This window comes from Neovison vison, chromosome 2 (assembly GCF_020171115.1).
Source record: "Neovison vison isolate M4711 chromosome 2, ASM_NN_V1, whole genome shotgun sequence".
NCBI classification, from domain to species: Eukaryota; Metazoa; Chordata; class Mammalia; order Carnivora; family Mustelidae; genus Neogale; species Neogale vison.
The window spans coordinates 41,920,882-41,941,836 of record NC_058092.1 but is presented as its reverse complement, the minus strand read 5'-3'; the positions used below and the strand labels follow the sequence as shown (position 1 = coordinate 41,941,836).

The window sequence follows — 20,955 nt, the reverse complement described above, 5'->3', positions numbered from 1 at the left end:
AGGGTTACGGAGGCGCGGGGAGGGGGGAGAATCTGGGAACGCGAGGGGTTGGGCTGAGCCGCACTTGGGGAACGGCGCGGACCTTCTGCTAGCACTCTGGTTGTCTCCCGTCTGCTCAGCCCAGTGGCCCCGCGCATCTACTTCCATGGAGCTCCGGTCTCATCTCGGGGCCACCTGTTTGCTGGGCTTCAGTTTCCTGCTTCTCGTCACCTCTTCTGATGGACATATTGGGCTTGGAAAGGGTCAGACCAACTTCTTATCTTAATCTTTTCTCATACTGGGCCCAGCCCAGTATAACCCTCCTGTGCTAACACGATTCTCCTCCCGTTCTATCTCTTCGGCCACGCCAGGATTCTTACTATCCTCCCTAACCGCTCCTAGATTTGAGGATTTCTTGAGGGTAGGAATAGCGGGTCTGGGGAATGTTGAGATGAGGGAGTTGTGCTGGAAGCCTCCCTAAATTCTTGGGTTGGGAGTAAGGAATGACCCTTCAATTAGGGAAAGCATGTTTAAGAGTCCAGCATACGTCCCTAGCACTTGATAAGCCCTCAGGAACATTCAGTCACTTTTCCGGAAGAAATAGGGCTTCTGGACACCTGCATATACAGAGATCTTTCCTTGGCTCTGAGATCCCCACGCTTACCTCTTCCCTAAAGAGTTGGGTTCTTGTCTCGTCTGTACAGGTCTTGGGGAGACTGGGCCTTCCATACCAGGAAGGTGTGACTGGTATATAAAGAAAGGCCAGATGAAGGGTAGAAGTTCTGATGTTAGAGGGTAACTAACAATTGTCCTTGGTGTGCTTCAGTCAATGTATTTGAAGAAACTGTATTTTTTTTAAGATTTTATTTATTTATTTATTTGACAAGTAGGCAGAGAGGCAGGCAGAGAGAGAGAGAGAGAGGAGGAAGCAGGTCCCCGCTGAGCAGAGGGCCCAATGCGGGGCTCGATCCCAGGATCCTGGTATCATGACCTGAGCCGAAGGCAGAAGCTTTAGCCCACTGAGCCACCCAGGCGCCCGGAGAAACTGTATTTTTTTGAGGAGGGAGGCAACGGTGGTTAGGAATGGGGGATGGGAGGTGTGACTCCCTGCTCTATCCCCTTCCCTACATCTTGAAGCTCAGGGTTTGTGCTTTTGCTAAGTGGAAGAGTGGTAGCATGGATTCCGTTCTCCCTCCTTTTTTTGTATGGACCTTACTGGATGGAATGATTCTGATGCAGCTCTGCTGTTTTAAATTCTTCTATATCCTTCCTATTTGCATATTTATTGGTAGGTGGACATTCAGTGTACCTGAATATGGTCACTCTAGCAAATAATTAATTTTTGAACCCCTGCTGTATTCCAGGCACTGCCCTAGGCACTGGGGATATAGCAGTGGACAGGATGGATAAGGTTCCTGTTCTCGCAAAGTTTATATTCAAGTGAGAGATACAGAGAGTGGACACATGAACAAGAACAAATTAAGAAGCAAGGTAATTTCCGCTAGGGATAAGTGCCATGAAGAAAATGAAACCATGATGGAGTAGGATGTCTGGGGAGGTTAAGGGAGCCAGCATTACATGAGCTAGAAGCCAAAGAAGGCTTCTCTGAGAAGGTGATATGTAGGTTTCCATCTCAGTGATGAAACTGCTTGGTGAATTCTACTGGGCCAGAATGTTTTCAATACTGACAATCCCATTTTAAAACAGATTACTGTATATTTAGCACAAAATTGTAAGTACCAAGGAAGACAGAATGTGGTGTTAGGAATGTGCGTGTAGATTTGAGTTTTATTTCATTCTGCTATTGACCATGTGAGAGGCTTAGGACAAGTTGCTTAACCTTTCAAAGCCCCGTTCTTCATCTGCAAAATGGGCATAATAATAACTACCTTGGATACTTAGCAACTAATTTATTACTGTTTATTACTGTTGGGTATAGGCAGTATCTTGGAGTCACCTATTTAGTATCTTTATTCCTTGTTAGACATTAAGTCATGTGTGGTGGTTCCAATTGCCATTGCTGCATAATAAACTACACCCAAATTTAGTGGTATAAGGATATCATTTTGTTATGCTCATGATTCTGTGGGCCAGAAATTCAAACATGAAGGCATGGTGGGAAAGGTATGTCCCTTGGTTCTGTGTCTGGGGCCTCAGCTGAGCAGGTTACTTCTTTCTGTGGTCTTTCTTCAGGGATTAGGTGTGGGCTTCCTCCCGGTACGACAGCTGTATTCTGAGAGGGCCCGCCCCAAGAGAACAAAGAGGAAATGCGTTGCATTTTTGTCATCTGGCCTTACAAAGTCTCATAGCATCGCTTGTACTGTAAGGGCATGTTCAAGAGGAACGACCCCCATGGAAGGAATGTTGAGGTAACTTTGTAAGAAAAAGCACATAGAGTGAGAGATATTATTGCAAGTATAGTCTGCCACAGTAAGCCGGGACCATTTTCATTCATGCTTAGGAAGAGTTGTCAGAAGAAGAAGTGAATGGTACCTGATCATTGAGATCCCTGTCTTTTTTCAGCTTATAGTCTGAAGATTGTCAGACAAGTAAGCAAGCAATGGCATAGACTGTGTATGTACTGGGAGCAGGGGAATACCGGGTAACTGTAGGAGGTGGGGGGGGGTGGGGACTTGAGGCAGGAGGGCTGTGTTGCGAGGATTAAGTGAAAAAGATGCTAGGCACTTCATATTGTGTTACAAACTTAGAAAGTATTTAGTTAGTATTATTACGCCCTCCCAAGGGAGAGTATTTATTTGTTCTGAAAGGAATTAATAATTTTTCAAACCTTTGTTTTTTTGTGTTTCTTGGGTATTTCTTTGGAAATAAATTATAGCCCACCTCCCCCACCTCCCCAAAATGTGTTAGCTGAAGCAGGGTTCCTGAAAATCTTGATAGTTGAGATTTATTCCCAAATGTTTCCAGAAGATGGCCTGTTGGTTTGCAGAGAGGAGAGACTAAAAGACCCTACTTTTTCATTAAGAACAGGAAGTATGGTGGTGTACTGTGAGCACTGGATGGGAATCAGGAGGCCTGCTTTTTAATGCTGGTCAGACCAGGGAAGCCTGGGGACTCTTTACTGAATGAGAGTATTGAACTATATATAATTCCAAAGAGTCCTTCCAGCTCTAACATAATGTTCTCAAATACAGTTGACTCTTGAGCAACACAGGGGTTAGGCGTGCTGATCCCCCCACACCCCATATTCAGTCAGCATATAACTCCTCCAAAACTTTATTGATAGCTTTCTGTTAACCAGAAGCCTTACCAATAACATAATCAATAACACATATTTTTATGTTATATGTTTTTATATAATAAAGTTTTTATATAATAAAGTAGCCTAGAGAAAAGAAAATTAAGAAAATTGTAAGGAAGAGAAAATATATTTATAGTACCGTACTGTAAAAAAAAAAATCCTTGTATAAGTAGATTTATGCAGTTCAAACCCATGCTGTTAAGGGTCAACTATAATTTTGTTGTTCTCTGTGTCATAAAAATTTGGAATATGTCACCAATGGGGGAATTGTAATGACTAACATTTTCTGTACATTCACTATATTCCAGGCACTGTACTGTGCATTTTTCGTGTTTTGACTGGTTTAATCCTCATGATACCCTCTAAGATGGGTAATACTTTTTCTCATCATCCTCATTTCAAGAACCTAAAATGGGGTAAGGAGTGGGGGGATCACACAGCCAGTAAATGGACTCTCTGGGATAGAAATCCCAGAGGTTGTCCTTTTAACCAGTACACCGATCCTGCCTCTGACTGCAGAAACTCCTTTGAAGACTTCACAGGAGAAATGAGAAGGCTGTTAATGGGGGCCATTCATGTGCTCTCCAGCCTGAAACAGAGATGGATGACTATGTCAAGTCTCTGGAATAAAAATTTGGCACATCAGAAGTATTCACCTTCCATACTGTGCACAGTCACAATAACCCTATGGGATAATTTGTTAGTCATATTTTGCATTTGTGAAAATAGTCAGAGGATGGAACTAGGCTTCCAGCCCAGGTCTGCTCCACTGCAGAGAGACTCTCCTTTCTTAGCCACTGTGTTATTCTACCTCCCGGTACAGTGTTGCTTGTTTTAGAGGCTTGGCTGCCAGCTCTGGCACTTGACCTTTTGTTTTGTCAGCCCAGGAAGGGGTGGGTAATACTTTTCTGATTACATTCATGAAAACAATTTTAAGATGAAGGACTTGGGAACTCTGATGTAAATGCTGTGTTTAGAAGTGGTCCCTTTCCCCTCCCTCCCTCCCTCGAAAATTAATGTTTTAGGGGAAGGGCAACTGGATGGGAGCCTTTAGCTTTGCAGATAGCGGCGTAAGGTAAGTGGCTGTGCATGTGACACTTGAGGAAATTGGACTGTCTTCCAGTGCTCCACGTTGGCATGTGTGTATGCATGGGTGGTGTCAGGGAAGTAGGTGATTTTCTTTTCCTTTTTTTTTTTTTTTTTAAGATTTTACTTATTTATTTGACAGGGAGAGAGAGCACCAGCTGGGGGAGCTGCAGGTAGGAGCAGGCTTCCTATGAGCAAGGAGCCTCATGTGGGATTTAGTCCCTGGGTCCTGGGATTATCACCTGGGCTGAAAGCAGACGCTTCACTGACTGAGCCACCCAGGCAACCGAAGTAGATGATTTTAGTAACAAGGTTAACAGTCTACCCCTTCAAGTTATTTTGAAAGGAAAACAAAAGCACTGGTTTTCTAGATCTGAAGCTGGTGTTTTCATTCTTTTCTTTTTTTTTTTTTAAAGATTATTTATTTATTTATTTGACACAGAGAGAGAGAGATCACAAGTAGGCAGAGAGGCAGGCAGAGAGAGAGGAGGAAGTAGGCTCCCTGATGAGCAGAGAGCCCGATGTGGGGCTCGATCCCAGGACCCTGGGATCATGACCTGAGCCAAAGGCAGAGGCTTTAACCCACTGAGCCACCCAGGTGCCCATGGTGTTTTCATTCTTTGTTGGTGAGGCCATATTCATTCATTTGTTCATTTAACCTTTGCTAAAGAGGCAGTATACTAGTGTGTGGTTAAAGTACAGACTCTAGAACCTTATCACCTAGGTTCTAATTCTAGTTCTGCCATTTATTGGCAGTGTAACCTTGGGCAAGCTGTTTAACTTCAGCTTCCGTATCTGTAAAATGGGGATAATTAGAGTTTCTACCTCATAAATTTATTGTGAAGGTAAGATAATATATGTAAAAGCATAGAAAACAGTACCTGGCATATAATGAATGCTGTATGAATGTTAGTCATTACTAATATTATTGTTGTTATCATCGTATTATTGTGATTATCACAAAGTAAACATTCAAAAAATGATAGTGGTGATTACCACTACTATAAAAAATTCCAAAGTACTTTAAAAATTATTATTATTTATATTTGATTAATTAAAATATAATGTATTCTTAGTTTCAGAGGTAGAGTTCAATGATTCATCAGTCTTATATAATACCCAGTGCTCATTACTTCACATGCCCTCCTTAATGTCCATCACCTAGTTACCCCACCGTCCTAACCCCTCTCCCAACCTGCAACCCTCAGTTTGTTTCCTATGATTAAGAGTCTTTTATGATTTGTCTCCCTCTTGTTTGTTTTATTTTTTCCTCTCTTCCCATATGATCCTCTGTTTTGTTTCTTAAATTCCACATATGAGTGAGATCATATGATAAATGTCTTTCTCTGATTGATTTATTTTGCTTAGCATAATACTCTCTAGTTCCATCCATGTCATTGCAAATGGCAAGATTTCATTTTTTGATGGCTGAGTAGTATTCCATTGTGTGTGTACATAGATAGATAGATAGATACACCACATCTTCTTTTCAAAAAAAATTTTTTTTATTAACATATAATGTATTATTAGCCCCAGGGGTACAGGTCTGTGAATTGCCAGATTTACACACTTCACAGCATTCACCACAGCACATACCCTCCCCAATGTCCATCACCTAGGCACCCTATCCCTACCCTCCCACCCCCCAGCAACCCTCAGTCTGTTTTGTGAGATTAAGAGTGTCTTATGGTTTGTCTCCCTCCCTATCCCATCTTGTTTCATTTTTTCCTTCCCTATCCCCCACCCTGCCTCTCAAATTCCTCATATCAGAGAGATCATATGATAATTGTCTTTCTCTGCTTGACTACTTTCACTTAGTATATTACCCTATCCATCCATGTCTGCAAAAGTTAAGATTTTAGGTTTTTTGATGGCTGCAGAGTATTCCATTGTATATATACCACATCTTCTTTATCCATTCATCTGTTGATGGACATCTAGGCTCTTTCCGTAGTTGGACATTGCTACTATAAACATTGGGCTCACGTGCCCTTTTGGATCACTCTATTTATATATTTGGGGTAAATACCCAATAGTGCAATTGCTTGGTTGTAGAGTAGCTCTATTTTTTACTTTTTGAGGAACCTCCATACTGTTTTCGAGAGTGGCTGCATCAGTTAGCATTCCCACCAACAGTGTAGGAGGGTTCCCCTTTCTCTGCATCCTCACCCAACATCTAGTTTCCTGAGTTGTTAATTTTAGCCATTCTGACTGGTGTGAGGTGGTATCTATCTCACTGTGATTTTGATTTGTATTTCCCTGATGCCTAGTGATATGGAGTATTTTTTCATGTTGGCCATTTGGATGTCTTCTTTGCAGAATATCTGTTCCTGCCTTCTGCCCATTTCTTGATTAGATTATTTATTCTTTGGGTGTTTAGTTTGATAAATTCTTTATAGATTCTGGATACTAGCTCTTTATCTGATATGTCATTTGCAAATAGCTGCTCCCATTCTGTCAGTTGTCTTTTGATTTTGTCAACTGTTTCCTTTGCTGTGTAAAAAGCTTTTTATCTTGATGAAGCCGCAGTAGTTCATTTTTGCCTTTGTTTCCCCTTGCCTTTGGAGATGTGTCTAGCAAGAAGTTGCTGTGGCCAAGGTTGAAGAGGTTGCCGCCTGTGTTATACTCAAGGATTTTGATGGATTCCTGTCTCACATTTAGGTCTTTCATCCATTTTGAATCTATTTTTTGTGTGTGGTATAAAAAAATGGTGCAGTTTCATTCTTCTGCATGTGGCTGTCCAGTGTTCCAACACCATTTGTTGAAGAGACTGTCTTTTTCCATTGAATTTTCTTTCCTACTCTGTCGAAGATTAGTTGACCAGAGTTGACCATTTCTGGGTTCTCTATTCTGTTTCATGGGTCTAGGTGTCTGTTTTGTGCCAGTACCATACTGTTTTGATGCTTACAGCTCTGTAGTAGAGCTTGAAGTCCAGAATTGTGATGTCACCAGCTTTGGTTTTCTTTTTCTTTTTCTTTTTTTTTTTTAAAGATTTTATTTATTTATTTGACAGAGAGAGATCACAAGTAGGCAGAGAGGCAGGCAGAGAGAGAGAGAGAGAGGAGGAAGCATGCTCCCTGCTGAGCAGAGAGCCCGATGTGGGACTCGATCCCAGGACTCTGAGATCATGACCTGAGCCGAAGGCAGCGGCTTAACCCACTGAGCCACCCAGGCGCCCCTGGTTTTCTTTTTCAACCTTCCTTTGGCTATTTGGGGTCTTTTCTGGTTCCTACAAAGTTTAGGATTATTTGTTACAGCTATGGAAAAAGTTGATAGTATTTTGATAAGGATTGCATTGAATGTGTAGATTGCTGTAGGTAGCTTAGACTACCTACAATATTTTTAACAATATTTGTTCTTCCAATCTGTGAGCATGGAACATTTTAATATTTCTTTGTGTCTTCCTATCTTTCATGAGTATTCTCTAGTTTTCTGAGTACAGATCCTTTGCCTGTTTGGTTAGGTTTATTCCTAGGTATCTTGTGGGTTTTGATGTAGTTTGTACAGATTGACTTCTTAATTTCTCTTTTTTCTGTCTCATTGCTAATATATAGAAATGCAGCTGATTTTTTTTTAAGATTTTATTTATTTATTTGACAGACAGATCACAAGTAGGCAGAGGGGCAGGCAGCAAGAAGGGGGGAAGCAGGCTCCCCGCTGAGCAAAGAGCCTGATTCGGGGCTCAATCCCAGGACCCTGGGATCATGACCTGAGCCAAAGGCAGAGCCTTTAACCCACTGAGCCACCCAGTGGGTTAAAGCCTCTGCCTTCGGCTCAGGTCATGATCCCAGGGTCCTGGGATCGAGCCCCGATGTGGGACTTTCTGCTCATCAGGGACGTGGGGCTTTCTGCTCATCAGGGAGCCTGCTTCCTCCTCTCTCTCTGCCTGCCTCTCTGCCTACTTGTGATCTCTGTCTGTCAAATAAATAAATAAAATCTTAAAAAAAAAAAAAGAGTGAGAGTTTGGCTTCTTTGCCAGATCAGATGCCTTTTATTTCTTTTTGTTGTCTGATAGCTGAGGCTAGGACTTCTAGTACTATGTTGAACAACAGTGGTGAGAGTGGACATCCCTTTTTTGTTCCTGACCTTAGGGAAAAAGCTCTCAGTTTTTCCCCATTGAGAATGATATTCACTGTGGGCTTTTCATATGGCTTTTATGGTATTTTATCCCTCTATCCTTATTCTGTGAAGAGTTTTAATCAAGAAACATATGCTATACTTTGTCATATGTATTTTCTGCATTTTTTGAGAGGATCATATGGTTCTTGTCCTCTATTTTATTTATGTAGTGTATCACATTGCTTGATTTGCAGATGTTGAACCACCCTTGCAGCCCAGGAGTAAATCCCACTTGGTTATGGTGAATAATCCTTTTAACGTATTGTTGGATCCTGGGGTGCCTGGGTGGCTTAGTTGGTTAAGCATCTGCCTTTGGCTCAGGCCAGGACCAGGCCCCCGTTTTAGGCTCTCTGCTCAGTGGGGAGCCTGCTTCTTCCTCTGCTGCTCCCTTTCCTGTGTGCACACACACTCTCTCTGTGTCAAATAAATAAATAAAACATTTAAAAAAATCTACTGTTGGATCCTACTGGCTGATATCTTGGTGAGAATTTTTGCATCCATGTTCATCAGGGATCCGTAATTCTCCTTTTTGGTGGGGTCTCTGGTTTTAGGATCAAGGTAATTCTGGCCTCATAGAAAGAGTTTGGAAGTTTTCCTTCCATTTCTGTTTTTTGAAACAGCTTCAGAAGAATAGGTATTGATTCTTCTTTAAGTGTTTGGTAGAATTCCCCTGGAAAGCCATCTGGTCCTGGACTCTTGTTTGTTGGCAGATTTTTTTTTTTTTTTTTTGGCAGATTTTTTATTACTGCTTCAATTTCCTTGCTGGTTATGGGTCTGTTCAGATTTGCTATTTTTCCTGGTTCAGTTTTGGTAAGTGTAAATTACCAAAGTACCAGATTGCCTAATTAGTTGGCATATAGTTGTTCATAATACGTTCTTATAATTGATTGTATTTCTTTGGTGTTGGTTGTGATCACTCCTCTTTCATTCATGATTTTATTTATTGGGATCCTTTCTCTTTTTTCTTTTTGATTGCCAGGGATTTATTGACCTTATTAATTCTTTCAAAGAACCAGCTCTTAAGTTTTTTTTTTTTTTTTTAATCTGTTCTGCTATTCTTTTGGTTTCTATTTCATTGATTTCTGCTTTAATCTTTATTATTTCTCTTCTGCTGGGTTTAGGCTTTATTTGCTATTCTTTCTCTAGGTCCTTTAGGTGTAAAGTTAGCTTGTGTATTTGGGATTTTTCTAACTTTTTTGAGATAGTCTTGTATTGCAATGTACTTCCCTCTTAGCCCTGCCTTTGCTGTATCCCAGAGGTTTTGAACCAATGTGTTTTCATTTTCATTCAAATTTTCATTCAAATTTTAAAAATTCTTCTTTAATTTCCTCATTCACCCAATCTTTCTTTAGCAGGATCCTCTTTAACCTCCAAGTGTTTGAGTTCCTTCCAAATTTCCTCCTGTGATTGAGTTCAAGTTTCAGAGCATTGTGATCTGAAAATATGCAGAGAATTATCTCAGTCTTTTGTTATCAGTTGAGACCTGGTTTGTGACCCAGTATGTGATCTATTCTGGAGAATGTTGTATGTGCACTTGAGAAGAATGACTATTCTGTTGTTTTAGGATGGAATGTTCTGAATATATCTGTGAAGTCCATCTGGTCCAGTGTGTCATTCAAAGCCCTTGTTTCCTGGTTGATCTTCTGGTTAGATGATTTGTCCTTTGCTGTGAATGGGGTGTTGAAGTCCCCTACTATTAATGTATTATTATTAATGTGTTTCTTTACTTTGGTTATTAATTGGTTTTTATAATTGGCTGCTCCCACGTTGGGGGCATAACTATTCAAAATTGTTAGATCTTATTGATGGATAGACCTTTTAAGTATGATATAGTGTCCCTCTACATCTCTTACTACAGTTTTTCGTTTAAAATCTAGTTTGTCTGACATGAGGATTGCTACCCCAGCTTTCTTTTGAGGTCCATTACCATGATAAATGGTTTCCACCCCCTCACTTTAAATCTGGAGGTGCCTTTGGGTCTAAAAATGAGTCTCTTGCATACAGCATATCAACGTGTCCTTCTTTTTTATCCAGTCTGATACCCTGTGTCTTTTGATTGGGGCATTTAGCCCATTTACATTCAGAGTAACTATTGAAAGATATGAATTTAATGCCATTATATTACCTGTAAAGTAATACAAAGTATACCTGTTACTGTAGATTGTCTCTGTTCTTTTCTGGTCTTGTTACTTTTGGGCTCTCTCTTCACTTAAGGGATCCCTTTTAGTATTTCTTGCAGGGCTGGTTTAGTGATCACAAATTCTTTTAGTTTCTGTTTGTCCTGGAAGCTTTTTATCTCTCCTTCTATTTTGAATGACATCATTACTGGATAAAGTATTCTTGGCTCATATTTTTCTCATTCAGCATCCTGAATATATCCTGCCAGTCCTTCCTGGTCTGCCAGGTCTCTGTGGTTTGGCCTACTGCTGGTCGAATGTTTCTACCCTTGTAGGTTACAGACCTCTTGTCCCGAGCTGCTTTCAGTACTTTCCCGTTGTCTCTGAGATTTGCAATTATATGTTAGGGTGTTGTCCTATTTTTTTTTTTTCCTAATTTTTGAGGGGGGTTCTTTGTGCCTCCTGGACTTGCATGCCTGTTTCCTGCCACAGATTAGAGAAGTTCTCTGCTATAATTAGCTTCAGTATACCCCCCTCTCACTTTCCTATTCTAGGATCCCAATTACTCTAATATTTTTTAGCTTTATAAAATCACTTATCTCACAGATTCTCCCCTCAGGATCCAGTAATTGTTTATCTCTCTCTCAGCTTCTTTACTCTCCGTCATTTGGTCTACTATATCACTAATTCTCTCTTCTGCCTCATATATCCTAGTAGTTAGAACTTCCATTTTTTTATTGTATCTCATTAAAAGCCTTCTTGATTTTGACTTTTTGTGATTTTAGTTCTTTTATTTCTCAAGAAAGAGATTCTTTAGTGTCTTTTATGGTTTTTTCTTTTTTTTTTTTTTAAAAGATTTTATTTATTTATTTGACAGAGATTACAAGCCCAACTGGTATCTTTATTTTTTTTTAAAGATTATTTATTTATTTGACAGAAAGACAGAGATCACAAGTAGGCAGAGAGGCAGGCAGAGAGAGAGAGGAGGAAGCAGGTTCCCTGCTGAGCAGAGAGCCCGATGTGGGGCTTGATCCCAGGACCCTGGGACCATGACCTGAGCTGAAGGCAGAGACTTCAGCCCACTGAGCCACACAGTCACCCTGAGCCCAACTTTATAATCATCATTCTGAACTCTAGTTCCGACATCTTATTAATGTCCATACTGATTAGGTACCTAGCAGTTAGTACTGCCTCTTGTTCTCTTTTCTGAGGTAAGTTTTTCCATCTTGTCATCCTGTCCAGAGTAGAATAGATGAACAAGAAAACAAAATACTAAAATGGCAATAACAACCCTAGAGAAGTATACACCAAACAAATCAGAAAAGACACAAAATCGAAAAAAATAAAAAAATAAAAAGAGACTATAATCAGACAGATGAACAGAACAGAGCAATATAATGGATCCTGTGTGTATTTTGGTCTTTTTGTTAGAGAACTAGATCCCCAAATTGTAAAGAAAGAAAAACTTAGGTATGTATAAACATAAAATTAAATATAGTGGAAGAATAGAATGTAACTGTAAAAATGAAAATTAAAAGACACACACACAAAGAAAAAAGGAATAGAAATAGACAGATGAACAGAACAGAGCAATACACTATATCCTGAGTGTATTTTTGGTCTGTTTTTTGGAAGAAACTACATCCCAAAATTGTAAAGGAAGAAAAACTTCTATAGATACAAAAATAAAATTGAAATACAATGAAAGGATAGACTTTAAGTGCAAAAATGAAAATTAATAAAGATTTTTAAAAAGAGTTAATAAAATAAGATATTGGTTGAAAAAGGAAAAAGAACCAAAAAATGAAAATTGAAAGACTAAATAATCGTGGGGGGAGAAAACCGAGAGAGATATATATGTATAAAATACTATTTTCCTTTCATGCTGGAGTTTTGCAGTTCTGTGTGGTTGTTAAAGTTGGTTTTTAGCCAGATGTTCTTGCTAATCTTCTGGGGGAGGGGCTTGTTGCACTGACTTTCAGATGTCTTTTCCCTGGTGGAACTGCAGGTCCTTTCCAGGTGAATTGTTTCAAACTATACCTCTAGGCTTACTCTTAGGGATAATGCAGTAGGGCAGCTACACATATGTTGGATCACTGGGAAAACATGTTAATTAGTAATCAGGAGATCTAAATTTTGGTTGTGGCTTACTATGTAGTTTTTGGGTAGCCTTTTCTTTTTTATGAGAGGATTGCACTAATCTCTAAGCTTCCTAATAAAGTAGCACTAGCCACGTATCACTTCTAAGTTTTAAATTAATTAAAATTATAAATTCATCTCTAAAGTTGTATCAGCCAACTGACACTGTCAGCCAACAGTCAGCCTGTGTCAGGTATTCAGTAGCTACTTGTGGCTAGTGGCTATCTTGAATAGTGTAGGTATAGAACATTTTCATCACTGTAGAAAGTTCTATTGAATGGTGCTTGAACAGGGTGTCTTTTAGTAAAACCTCCTATGACTTTTAGCTCTGTCAGCTAGCTTCTTAGTAGCTCAGATGTATGGAGAAATTTAATTTTACCTGATATTAATCTAGCTTCTCTGACTTTCTCTTGGGTGACATTTGCCCAATACATAGTTTCAATCAACTTACTTTGAACTTTTTCAAGTTCCTGTTTTAAATCTTTTTTTTTTTTTTTAAGATTATTTATTTATTTGACAGAGATCACATGTAGACGGAGAGGCAGGCAGAGAGAGAGAGACAGAGGGAAGCAGGCTCCCTGCTGAGCAGAGAGCCCGATGCGGGACTCGATCCCAGGACCCTGAGATCATGACCTGAGCCGAAGGCAGCGGCTTAACCCACTGAGCCACCCAGGCGCCCTCAAGTTTCTGTTTTAGATGCTCTTACATTATAGGATAGTTTTTTGTTTTGTTTCGTTTTTTAACTAAATTCTGACAGTTTCTTTTAACTTTAACTGAATAAGTTAAATAAATAAGTTTAGCCTACTTATTTTTATGTGATTATTAACAGAGCTGGTCTCTTTAAAAAAGATTTTATTTATTTAGTTAAGAGAGCACGAGGGCTGGGGGGAGGAGCAGAGGGAGAGGGACAAGCAGACTTTGCTCTGAGTGTGCATTCTGACACAGGACTCCATCTCACAACCCTGAGATCATGACCTGAACCAAAATCAAGAGTTGGACACGTAACCGATTGAGCCACCCAGGCACCCTGACAGAGCTGGTCTTATTTCTTTCATCCAGTTTGCACTGCATTTTTTACAAGCTTTGTGCCTTTTTTCTTTCCTTTTCTTTAGGGGTTGAGTATTTTATTGTTCTTTTTTGTTTTATCTCCATTATTAGTTTGAAAGTTGGCTCTCTAGTTCTGTTCTTTTGGTGGTTACTTTTTTTTTTTAAGATTTTATTTATTTGACAGAGAGAGTGACATAGTGAGAGAGGAAACACAAGCAGGTGGAGTGGGAGAGGGAGAAGCAGGCTTCCTATGGAGCAGGGAGCCTGACTTGGGGCTCAATCCCAGGACCCCAGGATCATGACCTGAGCTGAAGACAGCTGCTTAACAGCTGAGCCACCCAGGCCCCTTAGGTGATTATTTTTGAAATTTTACTTGCATACTTACAAAATCTAACATTAATATCTTAACCCTCGAATGGTAAGAGGGTCTTAAAACATTTCAACTTAAGTTATCTCCTCTTTACTTACAAGAAGGTATTCAGGGATTTACTTTTGTCTTTTAACTGTACAAATTGACCATTAGCATTCTTTGTATAGGTAATATTTAGATTTATCTACATGTTTGTCAGTGTATTTGCTCACTACTCCTTGTACCTAGGTTTTCTTCTGGAATCATTTTCTTCCTGAAATATGCCCTTTATTCATTCTTTTAGTTTCTCTGTTTATTCTCTCCAAGGGGATTATTTCATATTTCCCTTTGTCTTGGGAAGTTATTTCCCAGTACTTCCTCTACAATCTTTGCTCTCACCAGGTGACCATGCTTCCTACGTAACAGAAAACAGAAGCAGTCGGAAGAGGACTTTCAAAAATTGTCATAACTACATCGACCCACCTTCTAGCACGACCCTGAGATCATGACCTGAGCCAAATTCAGGAGTCTGATGCTCAACTGACTGAGCCACTGAGGTGCTCCTGAAACTCTAACATTTTTATACTAGCTTTCTTTGTCTACTCAGTACCTCTTGGCCTCTTCACATTTTCTCTCTTCTTATCTCTCTGTGCTGTAGTCTGGATAACTTTGATTTATCTCTCCACTTGTCTCTAATTTGCTCTTTCAACCTATCCATTGAATTTAGTTTTTTTTTTTTTTTTTAAAGATTTTATTTATTTATTTGACAGAGAGAGATCACGAGTAGGCAGAGAGGCAGGCAGAGAGAGAGAGAGGAGGAAGCAGGCTCCCTGCTGAGCAGAGAACCTGATGCGGGACTCGATCCCGGGACCCCGAGATCATGACCTGAGCCACCCAGGCGCCCTGAATTTAGTTTTTAAAAGAATTTTTTAAAAGTTCATTTATTTAAAAAAAAGTTTAATATTTTAAATCTCTATACCCCACATGGGGCTCAAACTCAACCCCGAGATCAAGAATCGCTCACTCTTCCAACTGAGTCAGCCAGGCACCCCTCCATTGAAATTTTTTTTAAGTTACAGAATTTATTTTTTGAACAGTGTAATGTCTATAAAAAAAATTGAGATGAGAATAGAGTTCCCATGTAAGGCCTCACTTTCACTACCCCCAGTTTTCTCTATTATTAACATCTTACATTTGCATGGTACGTTTGTTAAAATTGATGATCCAGTATTGATACATTATTATTAACTAAAGTCCATGGTTTACATTAGGGTTCACCTTTGTGCTGTACATTCTATGGGTTTTGACAAGTGTATAATGAGATATGTATGAATTTGCTCGGGGTGCCATAACAGATTCTACAGACTTCGTTAAACAACAGAAATTTATTTTCTCAAAATCTAGAGACCAGAAGTTCAAGATCAAGTGGTTGGAAGGATTGGTTTCTACTTGTAGATGGCTGTCTTTCTGTGTCTTCACTTGGTCTTCCCTTTATATGTGTCTATGTCCTAATCTCTTCGTAAGACTGCAGTTAAAATGGATTAACACCCACACTAATGACCTCATTTCAATTTAATTACCTCTTGAAAAACCCTGTCTCCAAATATAATCCTGCTCTAAGGTATGTGGTTTAGGACTTCAACAGACCAATTTGGTGGGGTAGACACAATTTAGTCCATAATAACATATATCTGCCATTACAGAACATACAGAATAGTCTCACTGCTATAAAAATTCTGTGTTCCACCTACTCATCCCTCCCTCACTTGTGAACCCCTGGCAACCACTGATCTTTTTTACAGTTTTCATATTTTTGCTTTTTTCAGAATGTCATGTAGTTGGAATCATACATAGCCTTTTCATGTTGACATTGTTCACTTAGCAATATGCATTTAAGTTTCCTCTGTGCCTTTTTGTGGCTTAATAGCTCATTTCTTTTTATTACTGAATGTGCATTGATTTTATATTTCAAGATTTTTCTTTTCTTTCTTTTAAAGATTTATTTATTTATTTATTTGACAGACAGAGATCACAAGTAGGCAGAGAGGCAAGCAGAGATAGAGAGAGAGAGAGAGAGGAGACTTCCTGCCGAGCAGAGAGCCCGATGTGGGGCTCGATCCCAGGACCCTGAGATCATGACCTGAGCCGAAGACAGAGGCTTTAACCCACTGAGCCATCCAGGTGGCCCCCCTCCCTTTTTTGAGACAGAGAGAAAAGGAGGCAGGCAGGGGCAAAGGGAAAGGGAGAAGGAATCTCAGGTAGGCTGTATGCCCAGTGTGGAGCTCAGTCTTACCACCTAAGATCATAATCTGAGCTGAAATCAAGAGCCAGACACTTGACCAACTGAGCTACCGAGGAACCCCCCCCCCATTTTTTTTTTTTAAAGTAGGCTCCAAGCCCAATGTGGGGCTTGAACTCCTAAACCTGAGACCAAGGGTCAGATGCTCCACCAAATGAACCACCAGGCACTCCTATATTTTTAATTTCCGAAAGTTCTGTTTGGTGCCTTTCAGATTTGCCTGTTCATTCCCTGTGTTGCATTCCCATTTTTGTGATCCCTTGTGTTATTTCTTCAAATGTTCATACCTAGTTATTTTATATCCTATGGCTGATAATTCTAATATGTGAAGTCCTTAAGAGTCTAAATCTATTTGTTGCTTTTGCTGATTCTTAATTGTGGTGGCTTGTTTTCTTACATGCGTGGGGATCTAGGATTGTGAACTCGTAATTGTTTATCTGTGGCTATTCTGGAGGCCTAAACAGGGAAGTACTTTCCCCTAGAAAGACTTGGCATTTATTTATCTGGAGACCTGGGGGTGTTATCACTTTAGTCTTTTTTGAGTTGGTTTATTATCGAGTCTCAGATTTATCTCCTCCATTTTGCTCTATTGTAATGCTTTATCTTCAGATCAGTCTTCCCTTTTGCTAGTCGCTCACTATTCCTCATCTGGTTTTAGCTTATTTTGTGTTTATCCCTGTAAGCTTAGTGAGCACATTCTGAAAGTCCATTTTGTCAGGATTTTATTGTTTTGTAGGTGACTATCCCTCCAGACTATCTAGTTGGGCATTCCACCAAAGTAGGATTCAGTTGCCTCAGTTTAAGTGTTGACAGGTAGAATGGTGGTGATTAGTCACATTAGGCACCTTCCAATTCTCCCAGTTTCACTCTCAGTTAATCATTGACTCATCAGGTTTAGACTTTGGGCCCTAGGCAAATGACACATTTTCTCTTGGCTAGCAACTCTTGCTGTTGGGAATGAAAAGTGATGATGATTAGTTTGGACAGTGCATCCCTTTGCTAATCTGGATGATCTGTTTATTCCCCTGTGGTAACAGTGATGGAAATTTGAATTTATTTCAGGGAAAGAAAGGCCCGAAAGATAGTATAAAAACTGGGATGTCATAAAATTGAAGTTTAAATCCCAGCATGGCCATTTACCAGCTCTGTGACCTGGTACATGTTATATAACTTCTCTGAGCCTTTGACGTCTCAAGCTGTCAAGAATAACAAACAAAGCTGCTCTTTATTGATCATTTATAAAATGCTAAGCAGTGTACTGATACATATAGTATTTCTTATGTAATATTCAGTAACAATCTTATGAGATGTAGATATTATTATACCTATTTTACTGATGAGAAAACAGAAGTATAGGGAAATATAGAAAGTGTTATTCAAGCCAAATTTAAATGAGATAACGTGTATTTAACACAAGTACACATAAGGTGACCAATAAATGACAACATTATTATGATCACTTAAATTTTCCAGATATAAAATTAAGTCATTTACATGATATGGCCTAAATAAGATTCATTTACTCAATAAATATATTTTTAAAGATTTTATTTATTTATTTGACAGAGATCACAAGTAGGCAGAGAGGCAGGCAGAGAGAGGGAGGGAGGGAGAAGCAGGCTCTCTGCTGAGCAGAGAGCCCCATGTGGGGCTCGATCCCAGAACCTGAGATCATGACCTGAGCTGAAATCAGAGGTTTAGCCCACTGAGCCACCCAGGTGCCCCTCAATAAATATTTTTATGGAGCACTTACTATGGCCATGTGTAGTGCTCAATGCTGGGGAAGCTGGAAGGAATAAGATAGATATGGCTTTGGCCCTTAGGGAATTCCCTTTAGAGTGAGGGAGACAGGCACATAAACACAGTTCAGCCTGGGAAGTGCTGTGATGAGGCAAGAAGGTGGTGTTTGGGAGTTAGAGTAAAATTAAAAAAAATATATTTTATTTATTTGAGAGAGAACGAGCGCATAGGCATGATCCTGGGAGGAGGGGGAGGGGCAGAGGGAAAAGTAGGCTCCCCACTGGGCAGAGAGCCTAATGCTGGGCTCAATCCCAGGACAGTGCGATCATGATCTGAGCTGAAGTTGGATGCTTAACTGAGCCACCCAGACACCCTGGGAGTCAGGGAAGATTTACCAGAAGTAAAGATGCCCTCTAGATTTGTACTTGAAGAATGAATTGGAAGTGAGGGTGGAAGATCAAGGAGGCAGCCAGTTTAAGGAAATGAAAGTAGTTTTGTATATAGGATTTTAGACAAAGTATAGAAAGTGAGCCTTGGGAGATGGGCAGATTCTGAAAGCCTTTGTAAGTCCTGCTACCAGAGTTTAACCTTTCCTTTTAGGTAATTGGAGAGCCTCTGAAAGGTTTTTACTCAGCAGAGATGTGATTTTTTTTTTAAAGATTTTTATTTATTTATTTGACAGAGAGAGATCACAAGTAGCCAGAGAGGCAGGCAGAGAGAGAGAGAGGAGGAAGCAGGCTCCCCGCAGAGCAGAGAGCCCGATGCGGGACTCAATCCCAGTACCCCGAGATCATGACCTGAGCCGAAGGCAGCGGCCCAACCCACTGAGCCACCCAGGCGCCCAGAGATGTGATTTTAAAAGATCACTCTGGCAGAAGTGAGGGGAATAATAAGAGTAGCTTTACATACATTATCTCATTTAATCTTCACACCAACACTAAGAGGTAGCTATTATTTTTTTTTTAAAGATTTTATTTATTTATTTGACAGAGAGAGATCACAAGTAGGCAGAGAGGCAGGCAGAGAGAGAGGAAGGGAAGCAGGCCCCCCGCTGAGCAGAGAGCCCAACACGGGACTCGATCCCAGGACCCTGAGATCATGACCTGAGCCGAAGGCAGCGGCTTAACCCACTGAGCCACCCAGGCGCCCCAGAGGTAGCTATTATTATCTTGACTTTAAAGATGAGGAAATTGGGACTTGGAGAATTTGCTACATTCACACATTTAATAGGAAGTAGAGTCACATACCCATGTATTTCTTTTTTTTTTTTTTAAAGATTTTATTTATTTATTTGACAGAGAGAAAGATCACAAGTAGGTAAAGAGGCAGGCAAAGAGAGAGGGGGAAGCAGGCTCCCCGCCGAGCAGACAGCCCGATGCAGGGCTCGATCCCAGGACCCTGAGATCATGACCTGAGCGAAGGTAGAGGCTTAACCCACTGAGTCACCCAGGCGCCCCCCCATGTATTTCTGACCCTAAACTTATGTTGCTGTATTGTATCCAACTAGTAGTGATTTGTATGACCTACTTTATGTTTTCTTTATGGAAAATTCTCATTCATTCTTACAGTATTATTTACATACTCGGTGTTAGTTTACAAAGCATTTCACAGCCATTATTTAATCTCCTTAAAACTATGAATTATGTGGTGTTATCTCTATTTTATAGGTATGAAAGAAAACTGAGGCTTGAGGTATGGGACTGTTCATGGTCCCATATACCTAGAAAGTGGTGGAGCTGGGACTTGAACATGAAGCTCTTGACAAAGGAAAGATTTTTTATGCATATTTTATGAATAGGCCACGTTTCTTTTTTTGGGTTTTTGTCCTTTGTTCACCAGTTTATGTTTATAAGGCTCTTTCCTTCCAGGTTTTGGAGATCACATTCATTGGAGGACACTAGAGGATGGGAAGAAGGAAGCAGCTGCCAGGTACAAGATATGGTTTTATGTTATTTATGGGGGAAGGGGTGCCTGGCTGGCTCAGTTGGATAGAGCGTTGTTTATGTTATCGGTAAGGCTTCTTACCCAGGTTGGGCCTAGAGATTACTTTTTTAAAAAAATACATTCAGTAGGTTATATATGCTAGCAAAACATTTTCCAGCCATCAACTTAACATTAATTACAGGTGAAGGTTATGCCAAAACAGCCAGAACTGAGTAGTTGCCTGATGATAACACTACTACTACTACTACTACTACTGAGTGCTTATTATGCACCAGACACTGAATTATGTGAATTAACTCATTTAATTCTCACAACAGCTCTTCTGTAGTGGGTACTGCTGTTACCTTCATTTTAGAGATGAGAAAACTAAGGCACAGAGCAGTTAGGTAACTTGCTTAAGATTACACAGCTAGTAAATGGTGGAGCCAAGATTCAAACCCAGGCACTCTGGATTCAGAGCCTGCACTCAACCAGTAAACTATATTGCCTAATAGTCTCAAGTTGAATAGTCTTAACTTTCAATTATTTTTAGTCTATCCACTGATGCAAATAACTGATAAAGGAGGGAGAAAAGACAGAGCAAGGGAGGGAAAGCTAAAGCACTGATCTAAGTGCTTTACATGCATTAATTAATTAATTATATTTATTAAATAAATTATTTAATCCTTGTAATCTATGAGGTTCAGCCTTTGAAATAAGAACTGTTGTTATTATTTTATGGGAGCGGAAATTCAGACACACAATGATTAAATAACTTGTCAATAGATTACACAGCTGGTAAGTGACAGAGCCAATATTTGAATGTTCTTTACTGTAGTATACTGGAGAGACACAAAGACCCACACACTTCTGCACCTACAAAATTACAGTTGACTTC

The 20,955-nt window shown here is 39.9% G+C and overlaps 1 protein-coding gene across 1 annotated transcript in view; it reads left to right on the top strand.

Moving 5' to 3' along the window:
* Nucleotides 1–17: 17 nt before the first annotated feature.
* The window catches only part of TXNDC12 (thioredoxin domain containing 12), a 32,901-nt gene continuing 11,963 nt past the window's right edge, over nucleotides 18–20,955 (top strand). The window contains exons 1-2 of the mRNA XM_044238224.1: nucleotides 18–242; nucleotides 20,003–20,063. Coding sequence (XP_044094159.1) covers nucleotides 146–242; nucleotides 20,003–20,063 — 158 coding nt within the window. The 5' untranslated portion in view covers nucleotides 18–145. The remainder of the gene's footprint in view (nucleotides 243–20,002; nucleotides 20,064–20,955) is intronic.